Here is a 19,070-nt window from a genome sequence, read left to right on the forward strand (position 1 = left end):
TTTTTCAATTGTTTCCATCGTTAATTTCATATTATCTGTCGTGCTAAAAAATGCCACCCGAATAAAACACACATTTCCATATTTTTGTTTGAATTGTGTAACACTGTAGACTCCTCAGTTTGGACCAATGACAGTTATAAAATATCTAATTTAGTTACTGTAGTTAGATACTACATATAATAATTTTATTACTTATCTTATTCGCGGTGCATGTTGTGCTCGTACTTTGGGTTTATATCGTGGCATTATCCTTTTATTTTACTATTATATTGTAAATAATAAATTTGAAAAACTGTGGTTGCACCATTTTCTGTTGCTGTTTAGGAGTTTTAATTTTCGAGTTTTTGATTAGATGTGCACAAACGAGTTTAAAAACAAGAAACTGTTAAATATTCAAAACGGAATTGCTCTGCTTAGAATTTAATATTTAAAAGTTCATCCGGTGTTTCGGAAAAAGTGCTGTGCCGCTAAAGTGTATTTAAAAGGATTAAAGTGGATTACGTAATGTATTTTCCTAATGTTAGTTGTAGTTTAATAACGGAATGTATTAAAGCAGCAAACTCCAGAAAATATAATTTCAGTTATTTTCAGTGCCTACGCATTCTAGTTTCGTTTTTGTTGCTTTTGTTTTGATAATTGATAAAAACTATTGTGACTCAATTAAAAAAAAATGATCCAGGGGATGTCAAAGGCTAAAATGTAGGTAAATGTGCACTACAAAACCTTGCAATCTAATTACATAATTAGGGTTTTTTTTTAATTTTGGAGTCGCTATTTATTATCTGCAGCAATGGATTTGAAGTGGAGAGCTAATAAGGTAGAAGCTTTTCAGTACTGGCCGGTATTTGTGTCGGTGTGTCTGCTGTTCTGGTCGAACGAAACCAATACCGACTTTCCTTCTGACTCTAATATACTATATGTTAAAAATAATGTGACTGAGAGTGAAATTTCTAAGCTGATTTCGCCTCGCCCATCCTCTGAAACTTATATTTAATAAAATTATCGAATTTGGAGCCTTTCCTAGGCGCTAGAAGGTTGTACGCTGACTGGTGCGGAATTCAAAATTATTCATAGAGGGTGTACCCGAATAAAGTGCAAAGATTTTAACTCCAATATCAGACACCACTGTAGAAAAAAAAATCGAAATTTGAATGGGGCACAATTTTCTCGGATTTCCCGTTACTCGACACTCTTAAAAAAACGCACTGTATGTAATTGTAATATTTGCAAAATTGCACTAATTTGCATTGCCGAACGTGTGTAAGTTTGGTTGCCTATACCAACTTTGACAAAAAGTTATTTGTCCTTCGTGCCGCTCGGGTGTTTTCGTCGTGCGCATGCACAAAAGCGCATTGGCGCACTTGATCAAATTTCTTCAAGGACAAGAGAGCCATGTTTATGACGCAATCAGAATCGGTTAGAAAACAGAGAAATTCAAGCAAGTGTGAAATGTGAAGCCTCGGACCAAGTGTCCAATTTGGGGTAAAATTATCGAAATTTTTTCTACGCGTTCGTAAAACAACCGAAATGAGAAAGTTTCGCATTGAAACAATGAAGAATTCATGTGATACTAATTTAATAAGTTTAGTGAGTACTGCGTAGTTGGCTGTGAAAGCGGTATTCAGTCGACGTCATCTTGGGCGAACAAAAGAACGTTCTCGAAAATCCCTGGAAAAATCGAGTTTTTCGAAAATTTCGTGTAAAAGTGAGGTGAAAAGGGGCTCAAGTCCACACCCAAGAAGGTACCAGAAGGAAAATGTCGGCCTTCATTAGTAAGCCAGTAAGTGGGTGGATCCATTCTGACAAATTAATTTCGAAACAAGGGGCTAGTTATGCTGTAAAGGTGAGTTTAACACCCTTTTTCTCAGTTCCACACCCTAAAAATCGATTTGAGCCACCCTTGAAATTTCACCCTTCATTCTATAATTTGATGCTTTTTTCCAGTATGTGGGGTGTCTGGAAGTGAAAGTTTCCATGAAAACTCTAAATTTCAAAACCCGGTCGACTGTTGCCAAGTGAGTATTAATTTTTGCAAATCCACCATCTTGTTCTCACCAATTTCTCTTATAGAGAATGCATAAACAAGGTGTGTGAAACTGCGGGTTTCAAAACCGCTGATAAGAAGCGAAAAGTCGACAAAAAGGTCCTCAAAGCCATTGCTGAAGTTCCTAATATGAACCATGCAGGAGCTAATGTATCACTTAATGTCTCTAGTTCAAGTCTGTCACTCACTTCTTTTGATGACAACAAAGTTATAGCCTGTCATGATATGCCACATATTTCATTTGCTTCTGGAGGAGATTGTGTAAGTTAAAAAGGGGAGGTTTTTATGTTATGTAATATTTAGATTATAGGACACACTTGACTTTGTTGGATATGTTGCCAAGGATGTCAATGACTTCAGAGCTTGTTATGTCTTGGAATGTGGAGGAGGATTAGCCAAAGATGTCATCGCGACAATAGGACAAGCATTTGAGCTGAGGTTCAAGCAGTACATGAAACCAACACAAGTTGGGTAAATATTCATGCTTTTATAACGCACCACTTGAATTTTACCCCATCATGACTTCATCCATTTGGTAGTACTGGAAAAAAATTGAAACGACAACCAGATTGACATACAAACGATCGGGTTTCAGTGTCATTCATTAGAGTTTAGCTCACTAATTACAAGAATTATCTTTGGTAGGCTTTGGAATTTAGTGTGTTGGTAACTGTTATTCCAAAGTGACAGTTTAATTGGTTTTGGTTAATTACATATTATTAATTGGACATAAATATTGACACGTCAAAATACGCCTTTTTCACGACGTTTTAAATATAAAGTGGTTTAACGATTATAATCTTATTTACACGACAAAATAATAATTGAACTAACGATAAACAAAAGGTTTCAGAAAATTTCAAAACAAAAACACGAAATTAAAATTTTACTGCTTGTATGTGTTTATCAATTGATAAGTTTTTTCTTCGTTCAATCAAATTCTTATTGTTTTTGTTGAATATTTACATTTTTATTTATTATGTCACTCATAAGGTCATAGGTACTAGGCAGGTACTTTCCCTAAATTTTACTCTTTCCGTTTTGTTTGTACCTTAAAAGTTATCGATGATTTTGATTATTTGATGGGAACGAAAGGTATTTACTAAGACATTATCTGGCAATCAGAGCCGGACTTTGCTTTCTCCTTACTACATACCCCAATAATTTGTTTTTGGCGGTGGTTGTGGTTTGGTGATCAGACTTTTTTCAAAACATTTCTAATTCGTCCCATCCATTTGTTTGTCGTTAGTTTACCTGTTTTTCTTTTCGAGTCAATTAATCTAAACCTTTAGTAATTGATTGTCCAATCTCAGAGATAAGAGTGCTACTAACATGTAAACAAATGTAAATTCTTTTTGATGTAGTTTTTTATCGTAACTTCAACAAATTTTAGCTTTCACGTCGTGAAAGGAAGTTACATGAGTCAATAAAGTGATTTCAGTTTTTATCTCTCTTGGGTCATTTTTTTAACGGCATGCCATGAGGTAGAATAGGAACGACAATCAAGACAGCTTTAGAATTCAAAATATGTTGGTGACTTTGTTATCTCTCAAATTGTTTCTTTGATACTTGTTACGTGTTGAAATGAAATATTGTCAATATTTGAAATGTTGAAACTGATAGACGATTGTGTACGTGACATGAAAAAAATTATTTTCTACGTTGTAAAAGGAAATATTACAATGCCATTAAGATCGAATAGAAACGACATTTAAGCAAGACTTGAATTTTGAAATGTGTTGGTAGTTCTACCTGTTGACTTAAAACAATTTGTTGACAGGTGGAGGTAATGGCAACATGTAAAAAACTCCAAGCTTTCGTGTTTTTTCTTCGATAACGAAAGGAGTAATTGTTTACAATACTTCGAATGTTTTAACGATTGTTAATTACTAATTCCTAATTACATCTTATTATCAAGATGTTTTGTTATGTTTTCATTATAAACACTTTTGATTAGTTGATTACGTATTAATCTTTTTATTTGCGTTTTTTTACTTCAATAAAATCTATTTTCAATGACATTCTGTAAAAACATTCTCATTTTCTAATATTGCGTTGGTTGAAATAAAAGAACGTACTTAAAATAATCGGAGATGATTTGGTTCAGGTTATGCTTTAACGAAACTAGTGAAAAGTTGTAGTTTTTCTGCTCTTTGTCACATTTTATGATTGAGTTTGTCAACAAGTTACCAACGGCATTCAATTGTCAATTTCAGGTTAGCTATGGGTCAGCCTTCAACTTCCACAGGTGGAGACGCCGACAAAGACTACTACAACGACTTACCAGGAAAAGTGCCCCCAGATGTAGGCCCTCCTCCTGTTCCTCCTCTCCCAACCGTGGTACCTCCCTTCACTACTCTTCCATCAGTTCAGAGTCCTAATTTGATAGATCTAAATTCTGATATGTCCATTTTTGATACCGCACATCATGATTACGTCAATGACAGTGTTACATTTAAAGAACGCGACGTTTTTGATATGCGTAAGTTAAACGTTGGGTCTTCGAGTGTGGTCTAATTTACAGTTTTAGAACCATTCACTCACCATCAAATTTCTGTAAGAAGTATAGAAGATCACTTAGCGGAACTTCAGAATGAAATTTGGTTTCATGGTCAGATCAGTAGAGCAGACGCCGAGAAGTTATTACAGAAAGATGGAGATTTTCTTGTGAGGGAATCACCGAATTCGGAGGGACAGTTTGTTCTTTCGGGAATACAAGACGACACAAAGAAGCATCTGTTGTTGATTGATCCAGAAGGAGTGGTTAGTTTTTTGATTGAAAGTTTGTTGTTTTTTTTTAATTGTTGTTTTTACAGATTAGGACAAGAGATCGCATGTTCAACAGTGTTAGTCATCTTATCAACTTCCATTGCGAGAACGTGCTACCCATTATATCAGCAGAAAGCGTTCTAGTACTTCGAAATCCAGTACCCAGAATATCGTAATTATAGCTGGTGAATATGAATTTGCCTTGCACTAGCTTCTATGTTATAGTACTGTTCAATGCAAGTTTAGCAAATTCTTATAGTACAAATTATATTTTTTTATTTCAAATGATTTGCCATATTATATATATATATGTACGTATATACAAATGCATTTATTTTTGCTAAGCTTGTTGGTGATATTCACTAATCTTGAGTTTCTGTGGCAAAGAATTCTTTATTGAAATACCACAGCATAAGTCATTAAAGTATTTAATCACTAGTGAAAGTATTAGTTGCATTTAAATCATTTAATCGCAAGAATGTTATGCAAAAGTACGCGCTGATTATTGTGATTTTAGTCTTTAGTTAAATTGAAAGAAACGGAACAGATGTGATAGGTACCTCAGGTTCAGAAAGAAATGAAAGGTGCTTGGGGCTGTTGAAGTTTTAAGACACCGGTGGTTGGTTTTTATTTAACCCCAAGCATCTTTCATGATGGAATTGGCTTGATTTGATACTTTTTTCTCAAGTTTAAAGGGAAACCAAATGAAGATTAGTTACATTGGTGATTAAGACAATTTTCTTCAGATATTTATGCTGTGTGGTACTATTTTTAAGTAAAAAAAAGTGGACTGCATTTAGTCATACTGCTTCCATAAACAAGACTGTTGTTGTGGCCAAGTTTACAAAAATTCGTGAAAAATATTATAATTGAGTGCTTGAGCGCATTTTTGTGGATTTGTCTGCACATTAAATACATTAAAATTTGCTTCAAAATGGTGAAGCTGATGATAAGTGACCTTAGAACAAACAAATTTTATTAAAACCAGTTTGAATTTAGCGCGCTTTTGATAAAGACCATCACATTCCTGATTGATTTAGGTTAGATCTGAGAATTTCTTTGAAATGTCCTCGTATAATTCGTGAAATTGTGCAGGTTTAGGGTTTTTCTTACGTAAAAGTTGGTTAAAATTTTGTTGGTACGAAATTTGGATTTTTTTTATCCAAGTTCCGGAAACGGATGCCGCGTTTTCCCAAGATTTGATTGGACAAAAGCTGTAGGAAAATAATTCTCATGCAATAGACTCTGTTACGCGAAATCTACCTTATGGTAATAACGAATAAAGTTTACGTCGGTGACGTCAGAGAAATGTCACATTACCGCGCTCTCCCCGCTAACCGCGGAGATTCCCACTGTTTCTACAGTTGGCTCCCCTGCCCCCCACTTGCGCTTTTGGCTACGCTGTCGATTCAGATAGAAAGTCAAGATGGCTGCGAGCACCATCGCATACAATTATGGTGGCATCAATAATAACTAACTTAACCCTATCTAGTGGTGAATTGTGATAGTATAACCTAAAAAGTGTATTTTATAAACAAGTTTAAAAAGACTCTCATTATTCGTGGTTTCAATTTACAGTGAATTCCATTTAAAACTCGTCGGCGTAGTTGTACAAAATGGCGTCTCGTAGTGGTGTTGCATGAACTCTTTTACAAAATCGCCAAATTTTCGCTTTATCGCTTAGACTTTTCAAAATTTTGCGTTATGAAAACTTTAAAGAACATTTCGTGTGGGTTTTTCAAAAATTTCCATTGTGCTTGCTCATAGTAAAAACGAGAAATCGAAGATAAACGTGGTGCAAGATGCCTGAGGTAAGATTTTCCCTTTAAATACTAAATTAAGGGTTGTTGTTTGCATAAAATACTTTTCCCGTGGATTAAAACGTGTTTTTTAAATACTGCGTCAATGTGAACTCAAGGGCGTGGTCTGATTCCCTGTAAGATTTTACACAGTTTTCCCTTGCATATTTTTGTTTACAAATGGTTTTTGGTCATTTTCACCCTGTAGCAGATCGTGTTCCACCTATTTCTTCGCGTATTTACCTTCTCCACACTTCTAGGAACCTATTAAGCCCAAAATTTTCAATTTTTGAGATGGACCCTTTTGAGCAATTTAAGACTAAAGTTATGGGTTTCTCTTGTTGTAACCTCCCTTACTACATCCCAACGTGTTCACCTATGTTTCCTGATCTTTTCTCATTCCTTTTAACGTCCTGCTTTTCCCCAATATCCCTCAAAACCGAAACTAAGCTTTTTCATTCATTATTGCTTTATATTTCCATTTTTCGCACCACTTTTTGAAAGGGGTTGATCTGATTGTCGAATATAACCTCTACAAATCATGACTTTCTATTATGTAGTCTTAGATTTGGTAATATGGACCATAAAAAGAACCTAAATATGTTTTAGGGTACGATTGTCAGAATTAAACGTGTTTAGTTTTTAACCCTCTCAGGACTTTTACACGAAAATCTCGTTTTTGGGCACGTTTTTCAAACACAACAGGACATTTATTCAAAGAAAAAAACAATCTAGTCCCAACTAAACGACAGTTTTTTGTAAAAGTATCTGAAATCGCCTACAAAGTAACTTGCCCTTCTGAACTTGTGTTAAATAAAACCACCTTAATCACGATTCTCTCTTAGAAAATGATCAATTTATGACTTTTCATGAATGTTTATTTTTATTATTTACGTACCTACTTTGTATTTATTGTGTTTTATATAAAAATAAACAATATCGTTGTTACTATTTTTTTTTATTGAAAGGGTCCTTGTCAACTTCTACATCAAATTTTTTGTGTGCTTGATTTATGGCACTTTTGTATTTTTTTTAGACGGGTGACATGTCAGATTCAGAAAATTCTGGGTCTGGTTCAGACAACGAAAGCAAAAGTGACTCCTCGTCTAATAATTCCGGATCAGAAAGGTAAGACATCTTTAATTGATCTTTTAGTACAAAGGTAAGTGAACTTAAACAGTTTTCTTTGGAGATTTCTTCGATTATGGAGGGTCAAAATATTTCCTTGAGATAAAATTTTGTTAGCATCGTGACCTAATTCAATTAGCAATTCAATGAAATATTGGAAAAAAACTGTTGGAGGTCACTTGACTGAATTTGAATTTGAAATACTGCTTCAATAAAATTCGGAATTCCAATAATCGAAATGCCACTGTATTGTTTTCCAGGAAATGGGCTATTTTATTCATAGGTGATATAAAGTGATGCGCAAATCTGAATCATGATTTATGATTGATACTATTTTATTGAGTTAATATTGATGCGAATATCGGTCACAAGAGTTTTTATTTTAACTCAGTAGTCACATATAGGTAGAGATTGGTGGTCTATTTATTTCTTTTATGTACCGATTGCATTCGTTCCTGGGCCCTCCAAGACAGTGAAAGTTCATTAACCGCTTTATGTTCCACAAAAATAGTCATGATCCTTTGGGAATTCGGGTAAAATCATAATCATTCAAATGAGGATAAACGAGCAATTCGCAAAGAATTTGGAAGCATTTCAGAACCTTAACGACAGTGTTTTCGATTTATGGAAAAATGACTGCGATTAGTTTGTAATTAAAAACAAGTTTTACTAATTTCAAATGGCGTGTAAATTAGACCAAAAATTACCATGTTTTTTTGGGGTCATGATTACATAATTTATATTTATAAAAACTAGAAATATTCGGATGGCCATATTTCGAGTGGACAAATGAAACTGATACTAATTTGGATACATTGAACCAGGGTAAACTATTTCTACATTTGACCTACGCATTGAATTTTTAACTTCGCCTTTTTTCACATTTTGAAGTACAATAGAAGCTCGATAACGTGAACTTGCTGTCATATGAAGGATGCTATAGTGTGAACATGAAATTTTTTATATTGAACGTCGTATATTGTGAACAGTGGAAACACTCGCTTACGTGAACCTTTTTTTGTTTCGTTTTATGTGGTTTGTTATGTCTCAATTTCGATTTCCAACTTCCCACCGATTTTTGCTTGTCTACCTGCAATATTGGAGTAGAGTATTGTGTGAGTTCGCTGCACGTGCCAGTCTTTTACAAAAATTTGGATTAGCTAAGTCTACAATATGTTCAATTAGCCATGAATATGCTGTTTCAACTATTATAAATAAAAAGAAAGTGCAGCCAAAAATATCGTCGTTCTTTGTAAATTTGTAAAGCATTAATAAATGTAACCGTGGATATTTCGTCAACTAAGCGGCAACATGCGCAATCTCAATTTTTACAAAAACTGTTTTTGCCAGTGTATTTAATTTTTCTCAATTATTATTTGGTATCAAGTTTTAGCTTAAGGTTAGACAGTAATACAAAAGATAATCCCCACCAGTAAAATTTTCGCAAACAAATCATTTGAGAAAAAGTAGTAACAAAATATTTTCACAATTGAGATTCAGCATGTCGCTTAGACGACGATTTATACAATAAATGGTTTATTTTTCGTGCTTCATTTTTTTTCTACTACAAAAAAGACACTCGATAGGGTGAACATTTTCGATATTATGAACAGTCCTTGTTTTTTCTGTTCACATTATCGAACTTCTACTGTATAATGAAAATTTTTGAGCTTTTTTTTTTAATTCTAGTGTTTCTATTAATTTTTTTAGCAATTTTCAAATACCTGTTTAATCGAAACATTGCTTCTCGTTAGATTAAATTAGTGATAATTATCACCTATTCATAAATTTACATAAAATTGAACTTCGACCTTTGAAATCATGCATTACATATTTTTTGCTTGCAACATGATAAGATAAATAAGCGCTTCAACAGGAATATTTGCACTGGTTAACCGTGAATTACACAAGTAATTCTAATGGTGCAAACGGCTAAATTAAGCATTTCACTTTTAATTCGATGAAGTTTATTAGGGTTTAGCCAATTCTGTAATTAAAACCTTGAAAATAACAAATATTTGACAAACTTATTTGGAATTTATTTAATTTGTAAACCTATAATGTTTTTTTTAACTAAAATTTTTCGATTTTTTTGGTTTTTATTAACTTTGAGATCTATAGGTGTTCAATTAGACACAAATTCCCTGAATTTTCTACACTTTTGTATTATTGCTATTTTTTTTATTGAATGTATATATTATATAGCAAGCGTAAATTAATATTTCTTACTTTTAATCATCAGTCTACGTTGACAAGTCTTTGTGGTTGGTCGTCTATATTTCAATCCAAATGTCAAATTTAAAATCAGTTAAAAAGAGGTACGTTTTCTAAATGTTTACACTAAATTATCTAACTTTACCACTGAAACTACAGAATTAATTTCTCAATAAACCAAAATCGGTACTGAGGAGCAGTAAATTTTTGTAAGCGAGCCAAGTTCTGTTGTCTATCGTAAGAAATAGTACAATTTTCAGTGTGAACTTGTTTGCCTTTATCCTGATAATTTCAAAAGTGTCAAATTGTGCGTAAAATGATTATGTGCGTCATTCGAAAAGTTATATCTTGATATATTTCAGGTTTCTTTTTTTTTATCGTAAGAGCAGACATACAATTTCGACGAACTTTTTTTTGGTTTAGAGTTTGATTTGTTAATTTTAACAGTTAAAACTTACATATTTGCGAATTGCGAATAGTCAAGAATCTTATCTAATGAACATTGTAATCAAATCAGCCTTGCAAAGTGATAAGCTGTTGCTCAACTGCAATGCTTCCTCAACATTTTATAAACAAATGTTTAGTTCATTTTCTCACAAAATATGTGCATGACAAGGTGGCCCTACCTTCCATTCCACCTGGATTTTAATGAAAGTTGAAACTGACCTAACAATTTTTGGGAAGAAAATTGTAACAACTTAGCAACAAACTTAAAAAAAAATGTATGTTAAAATTGCAACAATGTGTACAATGTACACAATTTTTCCGAAATGTGAACATTTAATAATTTTTATTGACAAAAATCATGTTTTAAGATTCCGAAATATTTATACAAGTAGACCAGACCTGTCTAAGACTTTTCAGCCCAACATATTTGTTATTTATAAACGGGCGAAGCAATCACGATTGATTTGGCATTGCAGACGACACTCTTTTCTTTTGAAAAGGTTAATTTTATTTATCTTAATTTAAATTTAAATTAATTAAAATTATTCTTATCTTACAAAGTGACAGTAATAACAGGCGTTCGCTGAAAATTAACCGTCTAGCAGGTCCAGTTTCTAAGAAAAAGCAACAAAGCTCTAAGATTTCCATCAACATTAAATTATCTCTGGTATGAAATCAAGGACAATTTTAAACATGCCCGATATCTGTTTTAATTTTTTTGCAATGCATTGACACATAATTCTTTAATAATATTAAAATTCGTTCACAAATAACGTTGATATTGGGCTCGAAAGTCTTACGCGGGCACATTGGCTGGGAATTTTCCAAAATTGTCACAAAAAACAAACAAATACGTTGAATTACATAATTCTGTATTAGTTGTTACCCTTTACGCTTTTTACTATGACTAAGGTTTTACACAATTTTAATTTTTTATTTAATTTTTTGTGTGCAAGAGCAGTTACAACGTCAAATTATCACCTGATAACAGATATTTATTTTATTATAATGGCATTTTGCTCAAATACATGTATTTGGAGTTTTATCTGCTACCACTCACAGCTAAAGAACGCAAAACTTTACTTCAGATTGCTATTTGCCTTACGTAACTTGAAATTACATTATTCGAGTAATAACTAGATCTTTGTAAACAAACTTCATGTTATCTGTCGTAGGTATTCTTTAGCCATTAGTTTAGTATTACTACATTAAAGTAATTGTAAAAGTAATAAATAAGAACCATATATTTGATTGCGACATTAGACCCAATTTGTTTTGAAATTGGCCGAAATGTTAAATGTTAAATCTCCCCGGAAAAGGTCATCCCTATAAAATGTATTTTTTTTTCTTCCTGTTGATTCTAAATAGCATGCAGCAGAAGGAATGTTTTTTAAAAATGTGATAACATATCGGTATTCGTACTAATCAATTGATTAAAGATTTCCGTCATTCTTTATTCGTGAGTCTATAATTATTAATCAACAGTAAATACTGCAAGAAGTCAGTTTTGGTAAAGATGTTCTCGATGTTAGGATCGTTTCGCTCTCTCAGTAAAAAAGCTCGCGTCCTAATAGAATTATCTGTTCTCAGTGATTCTGGGTCTTCCTCATCCAGCGGCTCAGATTCAGTCGGAGATGGTGGTTCCGGCAATGATGATTCAAAAAACGACGGTAAATCAAGTCATCTGGAAGATAGTCCTAATTCTAGCACATCACCGGATTCAAAATCCAAAAGGAAATCTGACTCAAAAGATGTAAGCACGAATTTGGTGTTTTTGTAAAATTTTAACAAACTCATTATCAGTGGGACGAAAATCCAGACATTTATGGTATTCGAAGGTCTTCTAGATCCCGCAAGGAACCAGAACGTCTGCAAAACAAAAATGACGCAAAAAAGAAAAAAAGGTACTTATTTATTTATAAATAAGATAATTAGTACTATTTTATTTCTGTATAGTGATGAATGGAGGTACAACGATGATAGTTCATCGGAATCAGAAGAAGACAAAGAAATTCCACCCCCAAGTAAACGAGTGGGAGCCAAACGTGTCACTATGAAAAAACCTAAAACTAAAACAAATTATAGTTCAGATGATTCTAGTGTCGATAGTGACGAAGCCAAACGAAGGACGGTCACAAGAAGGACAGCTGGCGCCTCCGTTAGCTATAAGGAAGCTAGTGAAGACGACAAAACTGATTCTGAAGACTTATTAGAAGTAGACTACACCGAGTCATCGGAACCTGTACCTGAGGAAAAATGTGAAACGATTGAAAAAATTTTAGCACAAAGACGAGGGAAGAAAGGTGTAACTGGAAACATCACAACAATGTACCACGTTGAAGAAAACGGAGATCCTAATGAAGGAGCAGATCCTAAGGATTTGGAAAACACGGAACAACAATATCTCATCAAGTGGAAGGACTGGGCGCATATACACAATACGTGGGAATCCGACGACTCCCTAAAAGAACAAAAAGTCAAAGGAATTAAAAAGTTAGAAAACTTCATCAAGAAAGAAGTCGAAATTCAACAATGGATGAGGTACGCCACTCCCGAAGACATAGAATACTACGAGTGTCAACTGGAACTCTCCCAGGAGCTTCTCAAGAGTTACAATAACGTCGAGCGAATTATCGCAAAGTATAACAAACCCGACGGAGGAACTGATTATTATATCAAATGGGAGAGTTTACCCTACGCGGATTCAACGTGGGAAGATTCCATTTTAATCCAGAAACGGTGGCCGAAGAAAATCAAAGAATTTGACGATCGGGAGCAATCAAAACAGACTCCTACGAAACACTGCAAGGTTTTGAAGTATAGACCGAAATTCCACGAAGTCAAAGAGCAGCCTTCCTACATGACTGGAGAGGAAAAGGTAAAAGAAACACCATCTTAAGAATTTGACTGAATTTTGTTTCTTCTTTTAGAACTTGGTGCTGAGAGACTACCAAATGGACGGACTCAACTGGCTGATCCACTCTTGGACGAAAGAAAACTCTGTGATATTGGCAGACGAGATGGGCCTGGGTAAAACAATCCAGGTAATAAACAATTACAGGTAAATACAACATTGGTTTTTTAGATTTTAATGGCAACTATTTTTTGTTCAGACGATATGCTTTCTATATTATCTCTTCAACACCTATCAATTACACGGGCCGTTCCTCTGTGTTGTGCCGTTGTCGACGATGACTTCATGGCAGCGGGAGTTTGCGCAGTGGGCACCAGAATTGAATTTTGTCACGTATTTAGGAGACGTCCAATCAAGAGATACGGTAATTTTATTAATTTTTTTTTCCCAACTAGTTGCTAAAATTTTGACTTCGCAGATCCGACAATACGAATGGAGTTATGAAGGCTCCAAGAGGTTGAAGTTCAACGCCATTTTGACGACATACGAAATTGTCCTCAAAGATAAAGCATTCCTCGGTAGTTTAAGTTGGGCTGTTCTGCTTGTTGATGAAGCTCATAGGTAAACAAATCGAAATCAATTAGCTTTGTTTAAATAACCTTCCTCTTACAGACTTAAGAACGACGATTCTTTACTATATAAAGCTTTGATGGAATTCGACACCAATCATCGCTTGCTGATCACCGGAACGCCGCTCCAAAATAGTCTCAAAGAACTGTGGGCGCTTCTGCACTTCATCATGCCCCAAAAGTAAGTCAATCTTCGGTTTCCGACTTAGCAAACTTACTTTTTGTCTTAATAAAACGATTTTTTCCTGTTTAGGTTCCAGACGTGGGAAGAATTTGAAAAAGACCACGAGCACGCGTCAACGAAAGGCTACTCGCGTCTGCACAAGCAGCTGGAGCCATTTATCTTGCGTCGAGTGAAAAAAGACGTGGAGAAGTCGTTGCCAGCGAAGGTAGAACAGATTCTTCGCGTTGAAATGACGACGGTACAAAAACAATATTATAAGTGGATCCTGACGAAAAACTACAACGCTTTGCGCAAAGGTGTGAAAGGTTCAACTAATACGTTTTTGAACATCGTAATTGAACTAAAGAAGTGTTGTAACCACGCATTGTTGACGAAACCGACCGAGTACGAGTCGCATAATTCTCAGGAAGACCAGTTGCAGTTATTGCTTCGCGGTTCGGGTAAATTAGTGTTATTGGACAAACTTCTGATTCGTTTACGCGAAACGGGCCACAGAGTGTTGATATTTTCGCAGATGGTCAGGATGTTGGACATTTTAAGTGAATATCTCCAGTTGCGCCATTTCCCTTTTCAACGTCTTGACGGCGGTATTAAGGGCGAAATGAGAAAGCAGGCACTTGATCATTTCAACGCTGAAGGGTCTACAGACTTTTGTTTTCTACTATCGACGCGCGCCGGAGGTTTAGGTATTAATTTAGCGACAGCTGATACTGTGATCATTTTCGATTCGGATTGGAATCCTCAAAACGACTTGCAAGCTCAAGCAAGAGCCCATAGAATCGGACAGAAGAACCAAGTCAACATCTATAGATTGGTAACAGCGAGATCTGTTGAAGAGGAAATCGTAGAACGTGCCAAACAGAAAATGGTTCTTGATCACCTCGTCATCCAACGAATGGACACAACTGGAAGAACAGTTTTAGACAAGAAAGGATCTTCAAACAACAATCCTTTCAATAAAGAAGATCTCACGGCGATTCTCAAGTTTGGCGCGGAAGAATTGTTCAAAGATGAAGACGACAAAGACGAAGAACCAAACGTAAGACCAAAATCAGTTCATTCTTGTACTCTTCATTTTATTACAGTGTGACATCGATGAAATTCTGCGTCGTGCAGAGACCAGAGATGACGCCCCACCAATGGCAGGAGACGAACTTCTCTCCGCTTTCAAAGTTGCTAATTTCGCTGCATTCGATGAAGATACTGAACCGTCACCTGTCAACGTTGCCAATCCTCCAGACGAAGAAAGCAAAGATTGGGACGAAATCATTCCTGAAAGACTACGAAAGAAAGTTGAAGAAGAGGAGAGATCTAAAGAAATGGAAGATCTTTACCTCCCTCCGCGCTCCCGAAAGACGCTCCAGCAAATCAACCAGTCTGAGAGCGACGGTGAAGACGGAAAAGGAAAGAAGAAAAAGAAGAAGGAAGCAGAAGAATCTGGTGGCTCCAGCGGCGAAGGGGAAGAAAGCGATGAAGAAAGACCAAGGAAAAGAGGGCGCCCTCCTCTAGCCAATCGCGAAAGAATAAAAAACTTCACAGATGTCGAAGTAAGTTGATTGAAACCAAAGTAACAATAATAAAATCCTCTTTTTTAGATAAGACGATTCGTTAAGAGCTACAAGAAATTCAGTGCGCCTCTGAAACGTCTTGAAGCCGTTGCATGTGATGCAGAACTCCAAGAGAAACCTTTACAAGAGCTGCGAAAACTTGGAGAACTTCTCCACGAGCGTTGCCGCGCATATATGGGTGAACACACCAAAGAAAATAATGAAAGTAATCAAGATGAAGCTAGTCGTGGTCGTAAAAGAATGCGCGGTCCGTCATTCAAACTCGGTGGTGTTTCTGTAAACGCAAAGACAATGATGGCATGTGAAGAAGAACTCGAACCTCTTGATGAAGTTCTTCCTTCTAACCCCGACGAAAGAAGTAAATGGGTTCTTGATGCAAGAACGAAACCAGCACACTTTGATGTCGAGTGGGATACAAATGAAGATTCTAAGTTGCTTCAAGGGATCTATCTGTACGGAATGGGTTCATGGGAACAAATTAAATTAGATCCAACGTTTGGAATTGGAGATAAAATCTTACTAAACGAAGACAAAAAACCACAGGCTAAACATTTACAGTCACGGTCTGAGTATTTATTAAAGATACTGAAGAAACAGTTGGATCAGAAGAAAGGCGTCTCAAAACCGAAGAGACAAAGGAAATCGAAAGAAACCAAAGCATTGACTAAAGAAATCATTGATCATGATGATATCAGCTCAAACGATGAAACTTATGTTGTGTCATCTTCAACGAGTACAACACAGTTTCTTCAGAAAAAGAACAAATCTGGACTCAAGAAAGACGACGATAGAGATCTGGAGGGTAGCAGATCACATAGTGACAAAAAAGAAAAGAAGAAGGACAAAAAGAAAGATAAGAAACTCGCTGGACCTATGCATTTCACAGCTAACAACGAACCTCGAGCCTTAGATGTTCTTGGTGATTTGGATCCTTCAATATTTAATGAGGTAAGAAACACACGACTTATTAAACTGTAACTAAAATTGTTTTACAGTGCAAAGAAAAAATGAGACCTGTCAAAAAAGCATTGAAAGCTTTAGACAATCCAGACCAATCATTATCTGAAGCTGACCAAGTTAACCACACTAGACTTTGTCTGATTCAAATTGGTGAACAAATTAGTCATTGTTTAAGCCAATATAGTGATCCTGACAAAATCAAGGAGTGGAGAAGGTAATTTTTTTTCTTGATATAACTTCGTTTTACCTTTATATTTTTAGTAACTTGTGGTATTTTGTCTCCAAGTTTACCGAGTTCGATTCCAAGAAGTTGTACAAGTTGTACAAACGTGCGTGCAAGAAGTCGGATAAACTCGACAAGAAAGGAGAGGTAATTTATTGTGTTGATTTATAACGATTTGTTACCATTGATTTGTTAGGACGCTGCCAGCAGTACTAGTAAAGAAAAAACTAAAAATGATAGTAAAGATGATCGAGAGCACACGAATAAAAGACGCCATGATGGTGACGACAAAGAAGAACGCGAACCTAAGAAGCACCATTCTGAAAAGTATAAAATTCGAGTTGTTTGGATCATGTAATAATGACTTGATTTTAGGAAAGAGAAGCGAGACAAAGGAGAAAAAGAGAAGAAAAGGAAGAACCGCGAGGAACCAGAAGAAGAAGGTGAATGGTCGAGGTACGGTCGCAGTCGAAAACCATCTTCAATTCCCAAAGGTGGCTTCCGGCACGAGCAAATGGCCCATCTTGAGCACGAGCGGTGGTCTGGAGGGCAATCAAGAGATCGGTTTCCGGAGCACAAGCGCGACAGATATGATTATGCCAGACAAGGTGGATATCATAGGGATTTTAATCGTTCTGACAAAAGGTAAGTTTTAGATTATAATTGTTTTAAGTTACTTAATAAAGTTGGTCAGATTGGAGTTGTAAAAAAATGGTGTTTTTGTCAGGTCTCCTGAAGGACCGGTGGACTGGCGATTTGCCCGAAATCCAAGAGATGGGATGCCTCCCATGGGTCAAAGGCCTCCGGTTTACTACGGCCCTTCTACCAACTTTCCGGCAATGCCTCTGTATATACCTGAACAATTTCAAAGAGATAGGTTTACATCTGGTGACTGGCGTCCTGGAGAAAGGGACTTCAGACGCGAGTATGATAGGCGGCCACAATAGAATACACGGTTAAAATGTGGAGTGACCTATTAACTTGTTGAGATTTGTTTTTGATTGTTTATATCTACTTCCGTCTTTTTATTTTATCTCAATGAATATCGTGCATTTTTTTTAAATACCAAATGTTTTGTAAGGTGTAACTTATTGCAACTTGCGATTATGATAAATCCCAAAAAGGTGGCTGTGTTATGCCAACACTACTCTGATGTGCAGGCCTATCCAACCAGTGTAAATGACAACTTAAATGTAAATAAAATAGATATGTTTTGATAGATTTTCTTTTATTGGACGAAACCCTTTTTACATAAAAATCGGAAAATTTGAAAAAAAAAATAAATGAAGATAGTTGAAAGATTCTGGCTTCTAGTCAATTCGGTCGATATCTCGCTTATTTATGAAGAAGCAATATTGAAATATTGATACTCATTTTACGCAGAATTTTACGTAGAATCCAAAAAAGTAAGATTCGTTAAAATCGGTCCAAAAATAACAGTTATGAGCGATCAAAGTTCCGGATATTGAATTTTGAGATGAAAAATTTTCAAAGCTCAATATCTCTAAAACCATAAGAGATTTTTTGAAACGGTTTTACGCCCTCAAAAGTCAAAAATTTGATGGTCAATTTTTTGGGTCAATCGATAAAAAAAATCAATTTTTCGTTTTTCGATCGCCTCTCGTAAACTATTTGCCCTATCGATATGAGATTTGGGCAGTTGATAGATCTCGAGCTCCTCTTTCGATCGATATATAATTCAATAATACTAAACGTAGTTTTCACCCCGAAATAGCGTCTTGAAAATGACCCTAAAAACACCCTTTGAAAATCTATTTCGGTCGATATCTCGTTTATTTGTTAAACAAATTTGAGCTATGGCTCATTTTACGCAGAATTTCGCGCTGAATCCAAAACCGCCATTGTTTTTTTCCGACAGTCAACAAATAACTGAGTTACAGGCGTTTGAAATTTTGGGTAGTCGCCAAAGGGTCAAAATTTTGGAGGTTCGAAGACGATTTTGCTCGATATCTCCGGAATTAAGCCAAATATTAAGAAACTCTTTTCGGAATCGTTTTTCCCGCGATTTTTCAGCTTAGAAATTGATTTTCAATTGTTCGAATTCAAACTTTTATTTTTTTCAGTTTGGAAGTTTCGACTTTCGCTTATTTATGAAGCAATATTAAAGTATTGGTGCTCATTTTACGCAGAATTAATTAATCAATGGTTAAGCAATCTTTTTTTCAATTTTTGAAGCCAAATACCAACACCGCCGATTGAATACCTCTTACTTGAACGCGCCTGGTACTGA

General features: G+C 35.4%; 2 protein-coding genes across 2 annotated transcripts; both read left to right on the plus strand.

Moving 5' to 3' along the window:
- Nucleotides 1-1,363: 1,363 nt before the first annotated feature.
- Nucleotides 1,364-7,560, plus strand: Shc (SHC-adaptor protein). The gene is made up of 7 exons (XM_088048197.1): nucleotides 1,364-1,843; nucleotides 1,945-2,015; nucleotides 2,071-2,305; nucleotides 2,355-2,515; nucleotides 4,261-4,526; nucleotides 4,575-4,807; nucleotides 4,861-7,560. Exons 1-7 carry the CDS (start codon nucleotides 1,757-1,759, stop codon nucleotides 4,987-4,989), a joined length of 1,182 nt encoding a protein of 393 aa, XP_087904323.1. The 5' UTR covers nucleotides 1,364-1,756; the 3' UTR covers nucleotides 4,990-7,560.
- On the plus strand, nucleotides 6,533-18,038 carry Chd1 (chromodomain-helicase-DNA-binding protein 1). Its single transcript, XM_088048196.1, has 17 exons — nucleotides 6,533-6,624; nucleotides 7,649-7,740; nucleotides 11,992-12,154; nucleotides 12,205-12,305; nucleotides 12,358-13,279; nucleotides 13,332-13,445; nucleotides 13,515-13,679; nucleotides 13,734-13,876; nucleotides 13,928-14,065; nucleotides 14,138-15,107; nucleotides 15,154-15,615; nucleotides 15,664-16,584; nucleotides 16,632-16,810; nucleotides 16,858-16,966; nucleotides 17,016-17,146; nucleotides 17,195-17,464; nucleotides 17,547-18,038. Exons 1-17 carry the CDS (start codon nucleotides 6,616-6,618, stop codon nucleotides 17,764-17,766), a joined length of 5,109 nt encoding a protein of 1,702 aa, XP_087904322.1. The 5' UTR covers nucleotides 6,533-6,615; the 3' UTR covers nucleotides 17,767-18,038.
- The last annotated feature ends 1,032 nt before the right edge of the window (nucleotides 18,039-19,070 follow it).

Source organism: Gnatocerus cornutus, chromosome 10 (assembly GCF_029298725.1).
Source record: "Gnatocerus cornutus isolate USDA-ARS CGAHR chromosome 10, icGnaCorn1.1, whole genome shotgun sequence".
NCBI lineage: Eukaryota > Metazoa > Arthropoda > Insecta > Coleoptera > Tenebrionidae > Gnatocerus > Gnatocerus cornutus.